General features: G+C 46.4%; 1 protein-coding gene across 3 annotated transcripts in view; it reads left to right on the plus strand.

Annotated features, from left to right (window-relative positions):
• Window positions 1-12,535, plus strand: part of RABEP1 (rabaptin, RAB GTPase binding effector protein 1) — a 749,444-nt gene that overhangs the window by 70,739 nt on the left and 666,170 nt on the right. For all 3 annotated transcript variants that reach the window (XM_069226667.1, XM_069226669.1, XM_069226668.1), the window contains exon 2: window positions 12,083-12,211. In XM_069226667.1, coding sequence (XP_069082768.1) covers window positions 12,083-12,211 — 129 coding nt within the window. The remainder of the gene's footprint in view (window positions 1-12,082; window positions 12,212-12,535) is intronic.

Genomic DNA, 12,535 nt, shown 5'->3' on the forward strand with positions numbered 1-12,535 from the left:
CTCCTTACACCAGTAGGGCAAGACTCATTGGGTAAACCCACAGGCTGTTGCAGAACACACTGTTGATGAGACGATGAAACCTATCACCCAGTTGTTCCCATTATTGAGGTATAATTTGAGCTGTAGTGTAACCACCTTTGTCGTTACCAGATACTCCGCTACAATATTCATTCAACATGGGGTATGAGAAAATGAGGAGAAAGCACATTACGAGTTTATCATGATTTTGCCTACCAAACACTATTGAAGAGAACAAGCCAGTTGTGTAGATTTGTGATTGGGCCTCGCTATGCGTAAGTGTGCAAAGGGTTTGTCCCCCTCAAGAGCCGTCCTTCCATATCTTCATCAAAGGACAGCAGATATTCTTGGGTGGACCTTTGTAAAACTGATTGACAAAGTAACACATGCTATTGAATTGCCTAGTGGGAAACGTTTTCGGTTGGATATGGCAAAGAGCCTCCAAGCGTACTATTGCGGTATTCGTGGCTGACACCCATGGTTAGCACGGTTTCCCCAGATAACTGTTTTATATGTTACTCCCTGCCATTCACCCCTTTTTCTGGTACTGGTACTAAATACCCTGCGCAACTGGGCTACTGCTTGTTGCTTGAGGTACCGATAAAAGATGAGCGTGCTAAGATTGAGTTTTGGCCTCTGATAAGCTCACACAATAGGGACAAATCAAGAAAGATGGCAGCATCGCCTCTCATGAATACTGCTCATACGAGCTCCTATCTAGCCTTATCCGCTATGCAATTGCCAAACACAAGCAAAGTGACAAAGTTTGCCTCTCCTAACTGGCCCTTTCTGCACCCCCGTTTCACAAAAATGATCTTGCCTGACAATTGTGCAAAAACTATTCAAATCTTACTCATTTGCCTACTTTGACATCCCCTATGCTACCCATCTGGTTTCCTTTGTCCCCATAAAAAGGTTGCGTCCAAGGAAGGAACAGATGTAACCATCACTACGAACAGTCCGACTATTATGCCAGGGAGGTCATAGCCCAATCTGCGATGCCTCTCTGCGAAAAAGCCGCTTGCTTATGGGGAAGGTCTCTCAGAGCATGGTAATTTTGAAGTGCACTATATCCTCTTGCAACCGAGCTGGGGGGCCACCACCCCTGCTTAGACGGGACAACTACCTACTATCAAGTAAAAGACTGTATGCATTACACTTATCTTTATTAGATGTTTCCAAATGTGCATTGACTACCCTCCAGCTACTTGCCAGGCTAACAACTGGGGCCTGAGATTAAGCTATGGGCCGAATTGTCATATTGAGATTGTGCCCCTTTCATACAAAGATAGTTTAAATTCGCACGTACTCCAGGAACCCCATCAACTATATATGCTTGACGAGGGGTTGGGTGGGGGGCAGATAATCACTGCTACAGCTCCACATCCATTTGGAGCTTTGGCATTCAGACATATAAGCGTAGGCTTCTCAATTTTGGTCACCACTCCAGCAGGGCCTGTTTCTCTGAGTTAAAAGGTACCAACAAACCAGTGGCAGCCGGCTGTTCTACTGAATCAATAATTGTGGAATCCTTCTGGCCCATTTTTTAGCTACCTTAGCTACCAAGGTGTTCATTGTGCTCTGAGTCTAACTGCACTGCTCTAGTAGTGGCAGAAGAGAAGTCACTAATTGACAGAAGTAGGCTCCTTCTTATGCAGGACTCTGCTACTGCACCTGCTGCACTAGTCGTGACGTGCCTCTGGAGAATGCAACCACTGCTCCACCAGACACTCAAAACCTGGCTCCTGGCTGAACTCCATGACTGGCATAAACCAAATGGAGAGTTCCTGCTTGTCCATTACACAATGTGAGGGCCTTTGCAACCCTGGCCTGACTGCCATGATTGAAGGGATAATGGGACTCGCCTTCCTTCATGTAGACTTATTAAAAAAATAATTAAGTAAAAAGAAAACTGCTCTATAGAAATACAAGGGGTGGATTTCTTCGAGTGAGTGGATTTCTCGGAGTGGCATGGATTGACATTGAATGGATTGGAGTGGGGTGGATTAGTGTGGGGTGAATTGGACTGGAGTGGGATGGGTGGATTGGATTGGATTGGATTGAAGTGGGGTGGATCGGATGGGAGTGGGGCTGATTGTTTTGGATCCGATTGTAGTGGGACAGATTGTTTTGGAGCAGATTGTAGTGGGACAGATTGGAGCGGGGACCCAGATTAGAGACGGGGTCTTGATTGGAGCGGGGGCCCGATTGATTTGGGATTGGAGCGGGGGCCCGATTGGTTTGGGATTGGAGGGGAGGGCCCAATTGGTTTGTGTAGGAAGCTGGCTCTGTATATACTATATCAAAATGAGATGTAGTGTGCACTGAGTCCAGGGATTCCCCAGAGGCTGTGGTTGAGCAGTTAGGTTTTATTAGAGGGTAGTGCAAAACATCTGTTGTACACACACAGACAATGGAAGAAGTGCACACTCAATGACTTGACTCCAGACCACTGGTTTTTATCTAGCAAAAATATATTTTCTTAATTTATTTTTAGAACCACAATATTCAAGTTGCAGGTGAGTACTTCAATAGTTTCGTATTTCACACATGTATCAATAGAACTTTGTTTGAAATAGATAAGTTATACAGTTTTAGAAATATTGGCAATTATCTGTATTAAAAGTTGCAACAGTGCAGTTTTCAGAATCAGTTCCTGGGGGGAAGAAAAGTTAGATAGATTTGCAGGTAGGTACAACACTTACAGTTCCAGTCTCCGGGGGTTAGGAAGTCCACAGGTTGGGGTTCAAGTTAACCCCAAACACCCACCACCAGCATCACGGGGCCGGCAGGCTGCAGAGGTCAAAGTGTAGGCAAAATTAACATGTGCTCCTATGGAGACTGGGGGCACTCTGTTTCAGATCTGCAGGCAGGTAAGTACCTGTGTCTTTGGAGGACAGGCCTGAGGGGATTAGAGGAGCACTGGAGGAGCCACAAGTAGGCACCCAACACACACCCTCAGTGGCTTTGGGGCGGCCGGGTGCAGGGTGCAAACAAGGCGTTGAGTCTCCAATGATTCTCTATGAGCGGAACCCAGGGGGGCACTCAGAGGCTGTAGGCGAGGTCCAGGAGGTCGTCTCGGGAAAACCACAGGCTGGACAGGGAGAAGGGCTGCTGGCTGTGTGTTTTTACGCATCTGATATCTTCGGGGCTTTCGCGGTCATGGGGGTCCTTGAGATTCCCTCTACAGGTGTCGTCGTGGAGGGGTGGAGAGGTCAACCCAGGGTGGACACTTGCTCAGAATTGCCTGAGGATCCTCTCTAGCTGGCTGGGCCACCTGGACACAGGCAGTGGGCATCGGGTACAAAGTGGCCAGGAGTCGCGATTTTGATTGGAATCCTTGGTTGTTGTTTCTTCTTAAGACAGGGCCGCTGTCCACTGGAGTTCTTGGTCCTTTTGGGTGTACAGGGCAGTCCTCTGGAGCTCAGCAGAGGTCGATGGTCCTGCTGGATTCGTCGCTGTGCTTGTGCAGCTTCTTTGAAGCAAGAGACAGGCCAGTAGGGCTGGGGCCAAGTCAATTGCAGTCTTCCTTCTTCTCTGCTGGGGGTTTCAGCTATGCAATCCTTCTTGTTAGGTTGCCAGGAATCTAATGAGCTTGGTTCAGGGAGGCCCTTCAATCCTAGATTTAGGGGCGTTTCAGGGGTCAGAGGTCAGTAGCCAATGGCTAATGTCCCTGAGGTGGCTACACCCTCCTTGTGCCTATACCCTTTGGGGAAGGGGAGGGCACAAACTTAATCCTACAGGTCCCTATTGAAGCCATTATGGAGCTGTGGAGTTCATAATGGCAAACTCCCAGAACATATACTCAATATGGCTACACTGCACTTACAAGGGTTAAGAATAGACTTGGACACTGCAGGGGCATATTGCTTATGCAGCTATTCCCTCACCCGTGGTATAGTGCACCCTGCTTGAGGGCTGTAAGGACCGCTAGAGGTGTGTCTTACCTATGCCACAGGCAGTGGTTTGTGGGCATAGCACCCTGAGAGGGGGACCATGTCAACTTTGCCTTTTTCTCCCCACCAGCACACACAAGCTGCAAAGGCAGTGTACATGTACTTGGTGAGGGGCCCCTAGGGTGTCATAATTTATGCTGCAGACCTTGGGCACCTTCCTTGGCCACAGGGCTCTTGGTACCATGGGTACCTTTTACAAGTGTGCCATGAGTGTGCCAATTGTGAAAACAAAGGTACAGATTTTGAGAAAGAACACTGTTGCTGGGGCCTGGTTAGCAGGATCCCAGCACACTTTCAAAGTTGGCAACAACATTAGACAACAAGTGGGGGGTAACCGTGCCAGGAGTGGCACTTTCCTACAGTTTGGGGATTGGGGCGGGATTGGTTTGGGGATTGGAGCAGGGGCCGTATTGGTTTGGGGATTGGAGCGGAGGCCGGATTGGTCTGGAGATTGGAGCGGGGCCAGATTGTTTGGGATTGGAGCGGGGCCCAGATTGGAGTGGGCAGGATTGGATTGTAGTAGCATGGGCCAGATAGGAGTGGTTCAGGCTGTTTGGGCTTGGAGCTGTGTGAGATTGGAACCGGACAGATTGGAGTGGGGCGGACTGCTTTAGGTTAAAGGGGGGCAGATTGTTAGGGACTGGAGCAGGGCAGATTGGAGTAGGGAGACTGGTGTGGGGCTGCTTGGGGTGGGGGCAGACATTCTTGGATTGGAGTGGGGGCACAATGTTTTGGGATTGGAGTGGGGGCAGATTGTTTGAGATTGTAGCAAGGCAGATTGGAGTGAGGGAGATTTTTTGGATTGGAGTGGAGCAGATTGCAATGAAGAAAATTGTATTGGAGTGGGGAAGATTAGATTGTAGTGGCATGGGGCATATTGGAGTAGGGCGGATTGTTTTATATTGGGATGTCCCAGATAGACTGTGAGGGCTTGGAGCGGGGCAGGCTGTGAGGGCTTGGAGCGAGGCAGGCTGTGAGGGCTTGGAGCGGGGCAGGCTGTGAGGGCTTGGAGCGGGGCAGGCTGTGAGGGCTTGGAGCGGGGCAGGCTGTGAGGACTTGGAGCGGGGCAGGCTGTGAGGGCTTGGAGCGGGGCAGGTTGTGTGGGCTTGGAGCAGGACAGATTGGAGTGGGGCGGACTGCTTTAGATTGAAGTGGGTCAGAATGTTTGGGATTGGAGCAGGGCAAATTGATGAGAATTGGAGCGGAACAGATTGGATTGGGGAATAATGTATTGATATGTGGCAGATTGGAGTGGGGAAGTTTAGATTGTAGTGTGGTGGGGCATATTGTAGTGTGGTATATTGTTTTGGATTGGAGTGGGGTCAGATTATTTTGGATTGGAGTGGGGTCAGATTGTTTCAGACTGCTTTAGATTGAAGTGGGACAGACTGTAGGATTGGAGTGGGGCAGACTGTGTGGGATTGGAGCAGGGCGGACTGCTTTCGATTGAAGTGGGTCAGATAGTTTGGGATTGGAGCTGGGCATATTTTTTAGATCGGAGCAGGACAGATTGGATTGGGGAAGACTGTATTGAGATGTGGCAGATTGGCGTGGGGAAGTTCATATTGTAGTGTGGTAGATAGTTTGGGATTGGAGTGGGGTGCCGTTAGTTTGGGATTGGAGTGGGGCAGATATTGGATTGGGAAAGATTGTATTGAGGTGGGGCAGATATTGGATTGGGAAAGATTGTATTGAGGTGGGGCAGATATTGGATTGGGAAAGATTGTATTGAGGTGGGGCAGATATTGGATTGGGAAAGATTGTATTGAGGTGGGGCAGATATTGGATTGGGAAAGATTGTATTGAGGTAGGGCAGATATTGGATTGGGGAAGATTGTACTGAGGTGGGGTGGGGCATATTAAAGCATGGCATCATGTTTTGCATTGGAGTGGGGCCGGATTGGTTTAGGATTGGAGTGGGGCCGGATTGGTTTAGGATTGGAGTGGGGCCGGATTGGTTTAGGATTGGAGTGGGGCCGGATTGGTTTAGGATTGGAGTGGGGCCGGATTGGTTTAGGATTGGAGTGGGGCCGGATTGGTTTAGGATTGGAGTGGGGCCGGATTGGTTTAGGACTGGAGTGGGGCCGGATTGGTTTAGGACTGGAGTGGGGCCGGATTGGTTTAGGACTGGAGTGGGGCCGGATTGGTTTAGGACTGGAGTGGGGCCGGATTGGTTTAGGACTGGAGTGGGGCCGGATTGGTTTAGGACTGGAGTGGGGCCGGATTGGTTTAGGACTGGAGTGGGGCCGGATTGGTTTAGGACTGGAGTGGGGCCGGATTGGTTTAGGACTGGAGTGGGGCCGGATTGGTTTAGGACTGGAGTGGGGCCGGATTGGTTTAGGACTGGAGTGGGGCCGGATTGGTTTAGGACTGGAGTGGGGCCGGATTGGTTTAGGACTGGAGTGGGGCCGGATTGGTTTAGGACTGGAGTGGGGCCGGATTGGTTTAGGACTGGAGTGGGGCCGGACCGTCCGACTTTGTGCAGACTTTGTTTGAGATTGGAGCGGGGGGGCAGACTTTGTTTGAGATTGGAGCGGGGGGGCAGACTTTGTTTGAGATTGGAGCGGGGGGCAGACTTTGTTTGAGATTGGAGCGGGGGGCAGACTTTGTTTGAGATTGGAGCGGGGGTGGCAGACTTTGTTTGAGATTGGAGCGGGGGTGGCAGACTTTGTTTGAGATTGGAGCAGGGGGGTGGCAGACTTTGTTTGAGATTGGAGCAGGGGGGGGCAGACTTTGTTTGAGATTGGAGCGGGGGGGCAGACTTTGTTTGAGATTGGAGCGGGGGGGCAGACTTTGTTTGAGATTGGAGCGGGGGGGCAGACTTTGTTTGAGATTGGAGCGGGGGCAGACTTTGTTTGAGATTGGAGCGGGGGGGGCAGACTTTGTTTGAGATTGGAGCGGGGGGGGCAGACTTTGTTTGAGATTGGAGCGGGGGGCAGACTTTGTTTGAGATTGGAGCGGGGGGGCAGACTTTGTTTGAGATTGGAGCGGGGAGGCAGACTTTGTTTGAGATTGGAGCGGGGGGCAGACTTTGTTTGAGATTGGAGCGGGGGGCAGACTTTGTTTGGGACTAGAGCGGGGGCAGATTGGAGTGTAGGAGATTGGTGTGGGGCTGATTGGAGTGGGGCAGATTTTTGGGTTCGTAGTTGGGCAGATTGGAGTGGGGAAGTTTGGATTGTAGTGAGGTGGGGCATATTGGAGTGGGGGCAGATTGTTTGGGATTGGAGTGGGGGCAGATTGTTTGGGATTGGAGTGGGGGCAGATTGTTTGGGATTGGAGTCAGGTGAGACTGGTGTGGGGCTGATTGGAGTGGGGCAGATTATTTTGTATTGAGTGGGGCAGGCTGTTTTGAATTGGAGCGGGCAGATTGTTGGCTATTGGAGTTGGTTAGATTGTTGGTTTTTGGAGTGGGGCAGATTAGAGTCCGGCAAATGGGGCAGATTGGAACGGGTGGATTGGAACGGGTGGATTGGATTGGCATGGGGTCAATTGGATCGAATGGGGGTGGATTGGATTGAGTGTGGTGTATTGTCATGGATTGGAGTAATGTGGATTGGATTGGAGTGGGGTGGATTGGGGTTTACTGCACGAGTATGTGTAATAGCATATTTTCAGAAATTGCACATAAGAAAGAAACAATGTTGCTTTGTAATAATTAGGGCATTTAGGATAATTTTCATCTTTTGAGAACAGCGGTCATGAGCCAAAGCAAAACATGACCGCAAAGTGAGAAAGGACTTGGCGAAAAAAAAGAGTTAACTGTAGAAAATAAAACTTTGCAATTTGGTTGTCCTGCTGGGCACATTTTTGCCAGTGACACTCCTTCTGTTTGCAGGATCCTAGAAGTTATAAAAAGGAAAGAAAAAAAAAAGGTACCTCCATTACGTCGGGACAGCTACGGGCAGTGATTAGGTTGAATCAATCAGTGTTTGGTCCCTGCTCCGTAGACGGGAATTGAAATGATCCTAGGCCTGCAGTGACCAGTTACGAGGCTGTAAAGAAGAGTACTGCACAGGCGAACAAATGGTAAGCAATGGGCGGGCTCCAAGCCCTTTATAGATAATGATAGTGTCTCGCAAGTACAACGTGCTCTAGCCCATGCTCTCGTACCCTTGACCCTCTATGGAGTACCTTAAGAAGCACATGACCAGTGGAAGGACAGTGGCCGTAGACAGGAAGCTGTACCTGGTCCATGCTTCAGGGACTGGATCAACACGCAAATCGAAAGTGAAACTGGAAGGTGCTGAAAACGTTGCAATAAAATGAATGACATCTACGCCAACCAGTGGTAACTGGCGAGCACAAAACCCTTTTTTTAAAAAAAAATAATAATAATTGAAGACCATAGTCCCGCTAGACAGCTCGTGCGCTGTCCAAGGTGTGACCAAAAAATGCCTTTTCAATGGAAAGTGAGGCAGGACCACACTCGTTTAAAATAGTGACTGCTTCTGTTTAGTGTCAAGCTGAAAATGCAAATTACGTTATGTGATGGCTCAAGCTGCTTTGTCATCTTTCTCTACCTTTCTCTTACTCCTCATTCTGTTCAGTCTTCTTTTTTCCTACTTCTCTTGTCTACTTCTCTATAGACATTTTTCCACTTCTTTTGTCCCCTCCTTCTCTTTTTTCTCCTCGTCCACATTCTCTTCTCTTCCACTGCCTTCCATCTCCTGTTCTTTAATTGTGCTTTCTCCTCTTCTTCCTTTTTTCTCCTCTTAACCTCCTCCTTTCTTCTACACTCCTGTGATATCCTTCTATTTTGTCATTCTTCTATTCCTTTCCATAACCAACTGCAAATCCATATTTTGGTATAACGTAACTCTTAAACATGCTCGAAATGTGCATTCTGTTCATTGATTATGTTTCTGATATCTTTCCTCCCCATCCCCCGTGAGACCCATTTGCAAATGCGTTTGGTCTGAATAACACACAATTGGCCTGAACCCTTACATTGTTTCATTGTACAGCAAGAAAACCGTTGAAGCTACAATGAAATTAAACATTGGCAAAGCCATTAGTTCTCGCCCCTGGTGTGTGATTTGCTTTGCCAATTCATTTCGGTAGTCTGATGTGAACTAGAATGTGCAGGCATACTGCTGCACGCCTGGCTGCCTTGCAGTAGGTTTGCTATTAAAAACCCATTCCGTGATGCACGTGATTGCTGACTTGTATGTGATCTCGTGCATACGCGTGCTTTGGCTCATGCGTGCAATTGCGTTGACGCCTTGCGGTTGTGTTTAATTTACTGTTATAAGATGCAGATAGCCATGAAACTATAGAAAAAAAAATGTGTTCGTGATTATTGCCTATAGGAAGCTGGTAAATATTGTTACGCCTTTAGTTGTGCGTTTGGCCGGCAATGGTGGTAGTGTTAACAGTTTATCTTTTGATAGGGAATATTAGTAGTGGAGTTTTATCATCCCATGAGGACAGATCATACTGCTGTATAGAATTAATTGAAGCCATGCCCTTGTGCTATTGATTACTTATGAAAATATGTTGTAGTCTGTCCTCTGACATCCATGTGCTGTTCTTGTCCACCCGTTAAAATTGGAACATACAGAAACGAACTGGAGTTGGGAACCTGCAAAGTGATGTTTTTTTTCTGACGCAGGATGCAGATACAAAAGCTCGAACACACTTCAAATAACGTGAGGACTCACACACACACACACCCCTTGTAAGATACTTGTAAGCACACTTAGTTGCTGTGCACTGAGAGTTAATGTATAGAAAAGCACAGTGGATTTTGAATGAGGTACATTGATATTTAGGAGTGCAGAGTGCGAATACTGGTACATGTAGAATAATGTACAAGAGTGCACCCATTAAGGGCTCAGGCACCCGTAGGATAACGTATTTTTTTAAACCTGGCGACGAAGCAGCTGAATAACATCAAGATCGAGGCAAGTTAAGGATCGACATTATACCTCGTATTAACTATGCAAAATGCTCAAGTTTGACTGCTGCATCAACAAATGATGAACTATGGTTCGGCAGAACTTATTGTGTGTACGCAGCAGGGGCAAATGATGACTTCTAGCTGAACGCACAGCGCCTCATAGCTGGTGGTGTTGAGAATGATGGTGGAAAATCAATGAGTAGAGCCAAAGCTATACAAAGTCAGTGACGGACTAGGAGTGCAAAATAAGTTTTAACAAAATGCACCTTCTAGGTCTGTATTATGTATAGCTCTTAAGAGCTTAGGTAGGGCAAAAGAGATACAGTATTAGTGACCGACTAGAGTTGCACAATTTATTTTTTAAATGTACTATGCAGATTTTGCACATTGTCAAGCACTTAAGCGCTTAGGTAGTATTTTAACAGCGCCAACTGTTTTAGTACTGACAGTTGCTAAGGCAAATTGATTTTATCTGTATGCGATGGTTTTAATTAACTGAGCAATCAAACGAACTTGTGCAGGATAAGGTATTGAGATGCATCCAGCGAAGTATTTGGCGCATTCAAAATACTGCGCAGTGGGTTGCTCATGGAAATCTCATGTTTGTACCAACTTTTAATAGTACGTAGACCTACATTAAGACAATTGCATTTGTTCTGGCTCTGCTTTACTCTAATGCCTGGTCAGACTTACCAGGAGCCCTCTCACTAATACGAGGCTCCGAGGGCGACGATAGGCAGAAAGGTTATCAGTGCCTGATGTTCCCAGTGTACTGTTGGGTTGCTTCATGTCTTTGGGCGAGACCTGAGAGGATGACTGGGCATGCGCAAATCGAGCCTTGAATTAAAAGGAAAAAAAGGCTATTGGCTGAGTGTGTGGAATGCATTTTAATTATTGAAGCTATCAGCGGTATTTCACGTTCAAACGCTTACTTTATTCTAACATGTTTCCTGTTTGTGTTCAGATTTTTTTTTTTTTTAAAGAGAAGTCTGATCGCATTTATTTCTGTGTTGTGCAAATTATCAATGTGTTCGAGGAAAGCTCCACTGTAATGTGAACTTAACAACCAGAGCTGAAGGTGAACATCAGTGAAGAACTATATATATACAAGAGGAAGGTAGCAACACTGGGATATCAAGCCCTGATGAGTTCTGAATGTATGTTGAATGGAGATATGTAAGTACAGATCAAGGGGCGCCAGCACAGCAGAGTGCTATGCATATGCTGCTCCTTCAGCACCGAGCTATACTTGCTGCAGCAGATACTGTCGATGTGTGGTGTCAACCTACTGTCTGGCGCCCTAAAGGGGTGTGGTGCACTGTCTCTTTGCTCAGACCTGAAAGTGCCTCATATGTGGGAGCAGCCTGATCACAAGATGGCTGATGGAAGGTGCAGACCGATACAATTGCCGCCTCAAGGTCACATAACATTAAAACACATGCATACTGTAGTTAAAAAACGAAAACAAAAAAAAGCCAGAGTGATTGCTTTCAGTGTACAATTTTTGTAAGAAATACAGCAGTGGAAGAATACAACTCATATAGTCTGAAAACTGAGACCGAAATGCTACTTAGTGAGACAACCAGGAGTATTGAAAAAGCTATTCACTTAAGAGCAGACACCTGTGATAGCAGATCACTCCAGGCAAGTGCAAAGGGCTGACACAAAACTCAATCAAAGTACATTCTGTGTTGGAAATGTTAAGTCGGGCCAGCAGAGAACTAAAGCTATTTGTAGCCGAGATGTAAATGTAAAGGGTCTGTGGTTTGAGGGGTGATGGGCTAAGGGGCAGAACAGATTTCATGCCCTTTAACCTTCTGGCACCGGATGTGTCTCAGTGGCTTAACGGACCATGTGTGTGCAGTCTTATCTTCTGCTTTTGGTTATCTTTTCAAATTTTGCTTTTACAAGTACAGTGATTATACATACATGCTTGGAGACAATGATCAGTAAAAACAGTCCTTTCTTTTGCTGAAAGATGTTTTAGTCTACAAGAATGCCAGTATAGTTTTCCATTATTTGTTAAGCTTGGATTTGGAGAATATCTCATCCGTATACTATGTTTTGAGCAGTGTGCTACAACATATTAATGAGTAATTAGAAATGTATAGCTTCTTGTAATTTACAGCATCGGATTTTGAATTTGTAACCAGTCAAGATCGTTTGAGAAATATTTGTTACATTTTTTTCTTTCTTTTTTTTTTCTTAGTGGCTCTCCAGCAGCGTGTTGCAGAATTGGAAGAAAAAAATGCAGAGTTTCAAACTATAAAGCAGCAGCTAGAGCAGGAGTTTAATCAGAGGAGGGCAAAATTTAAAGAATTGTACTTAGCAAAGGAAGGTAAGTTTAACAATGTGCACTTCAGTCAATGCTATTTTGGCTACAAGTTATTGTGGGATGTTGCAGTATTACCTCCAGAAAATGTACGTTTTCAGCTAAAATTGTTTATATATAAACATTTGGAATGTTGTAAAATATAGAACCGATTTATGTTTTGTTTTTTTTGGATTATTGGCAAGTGGCTTCAGGGTAAATCTTGCACAAATTAGGATTGTAGTACGTAAACTAAAACATAACAGTTAACGATTACACTATTACCTATTTTTATGCTGCTCTGCCAATACGTTATTTTTGAGGCCCGATTAAACATTTCCGTTAACCAAC

This window comes from Pleurodeles waltl, chromosome 3_2 (assembly GCF_031143425.1).
Source record: "Pleurodeles waltl isolate 20211129_DDA chromosome 3_2, aPleWal1.hap1.20221129, whole genome shotgun sequence".
Classification (NCBI taxonomy): Eukaryota; Metazoa; Chordata; class Amphibia; order Caudata; family Salamandridae; genus Pleurodeles; species Pleurodeles waltl.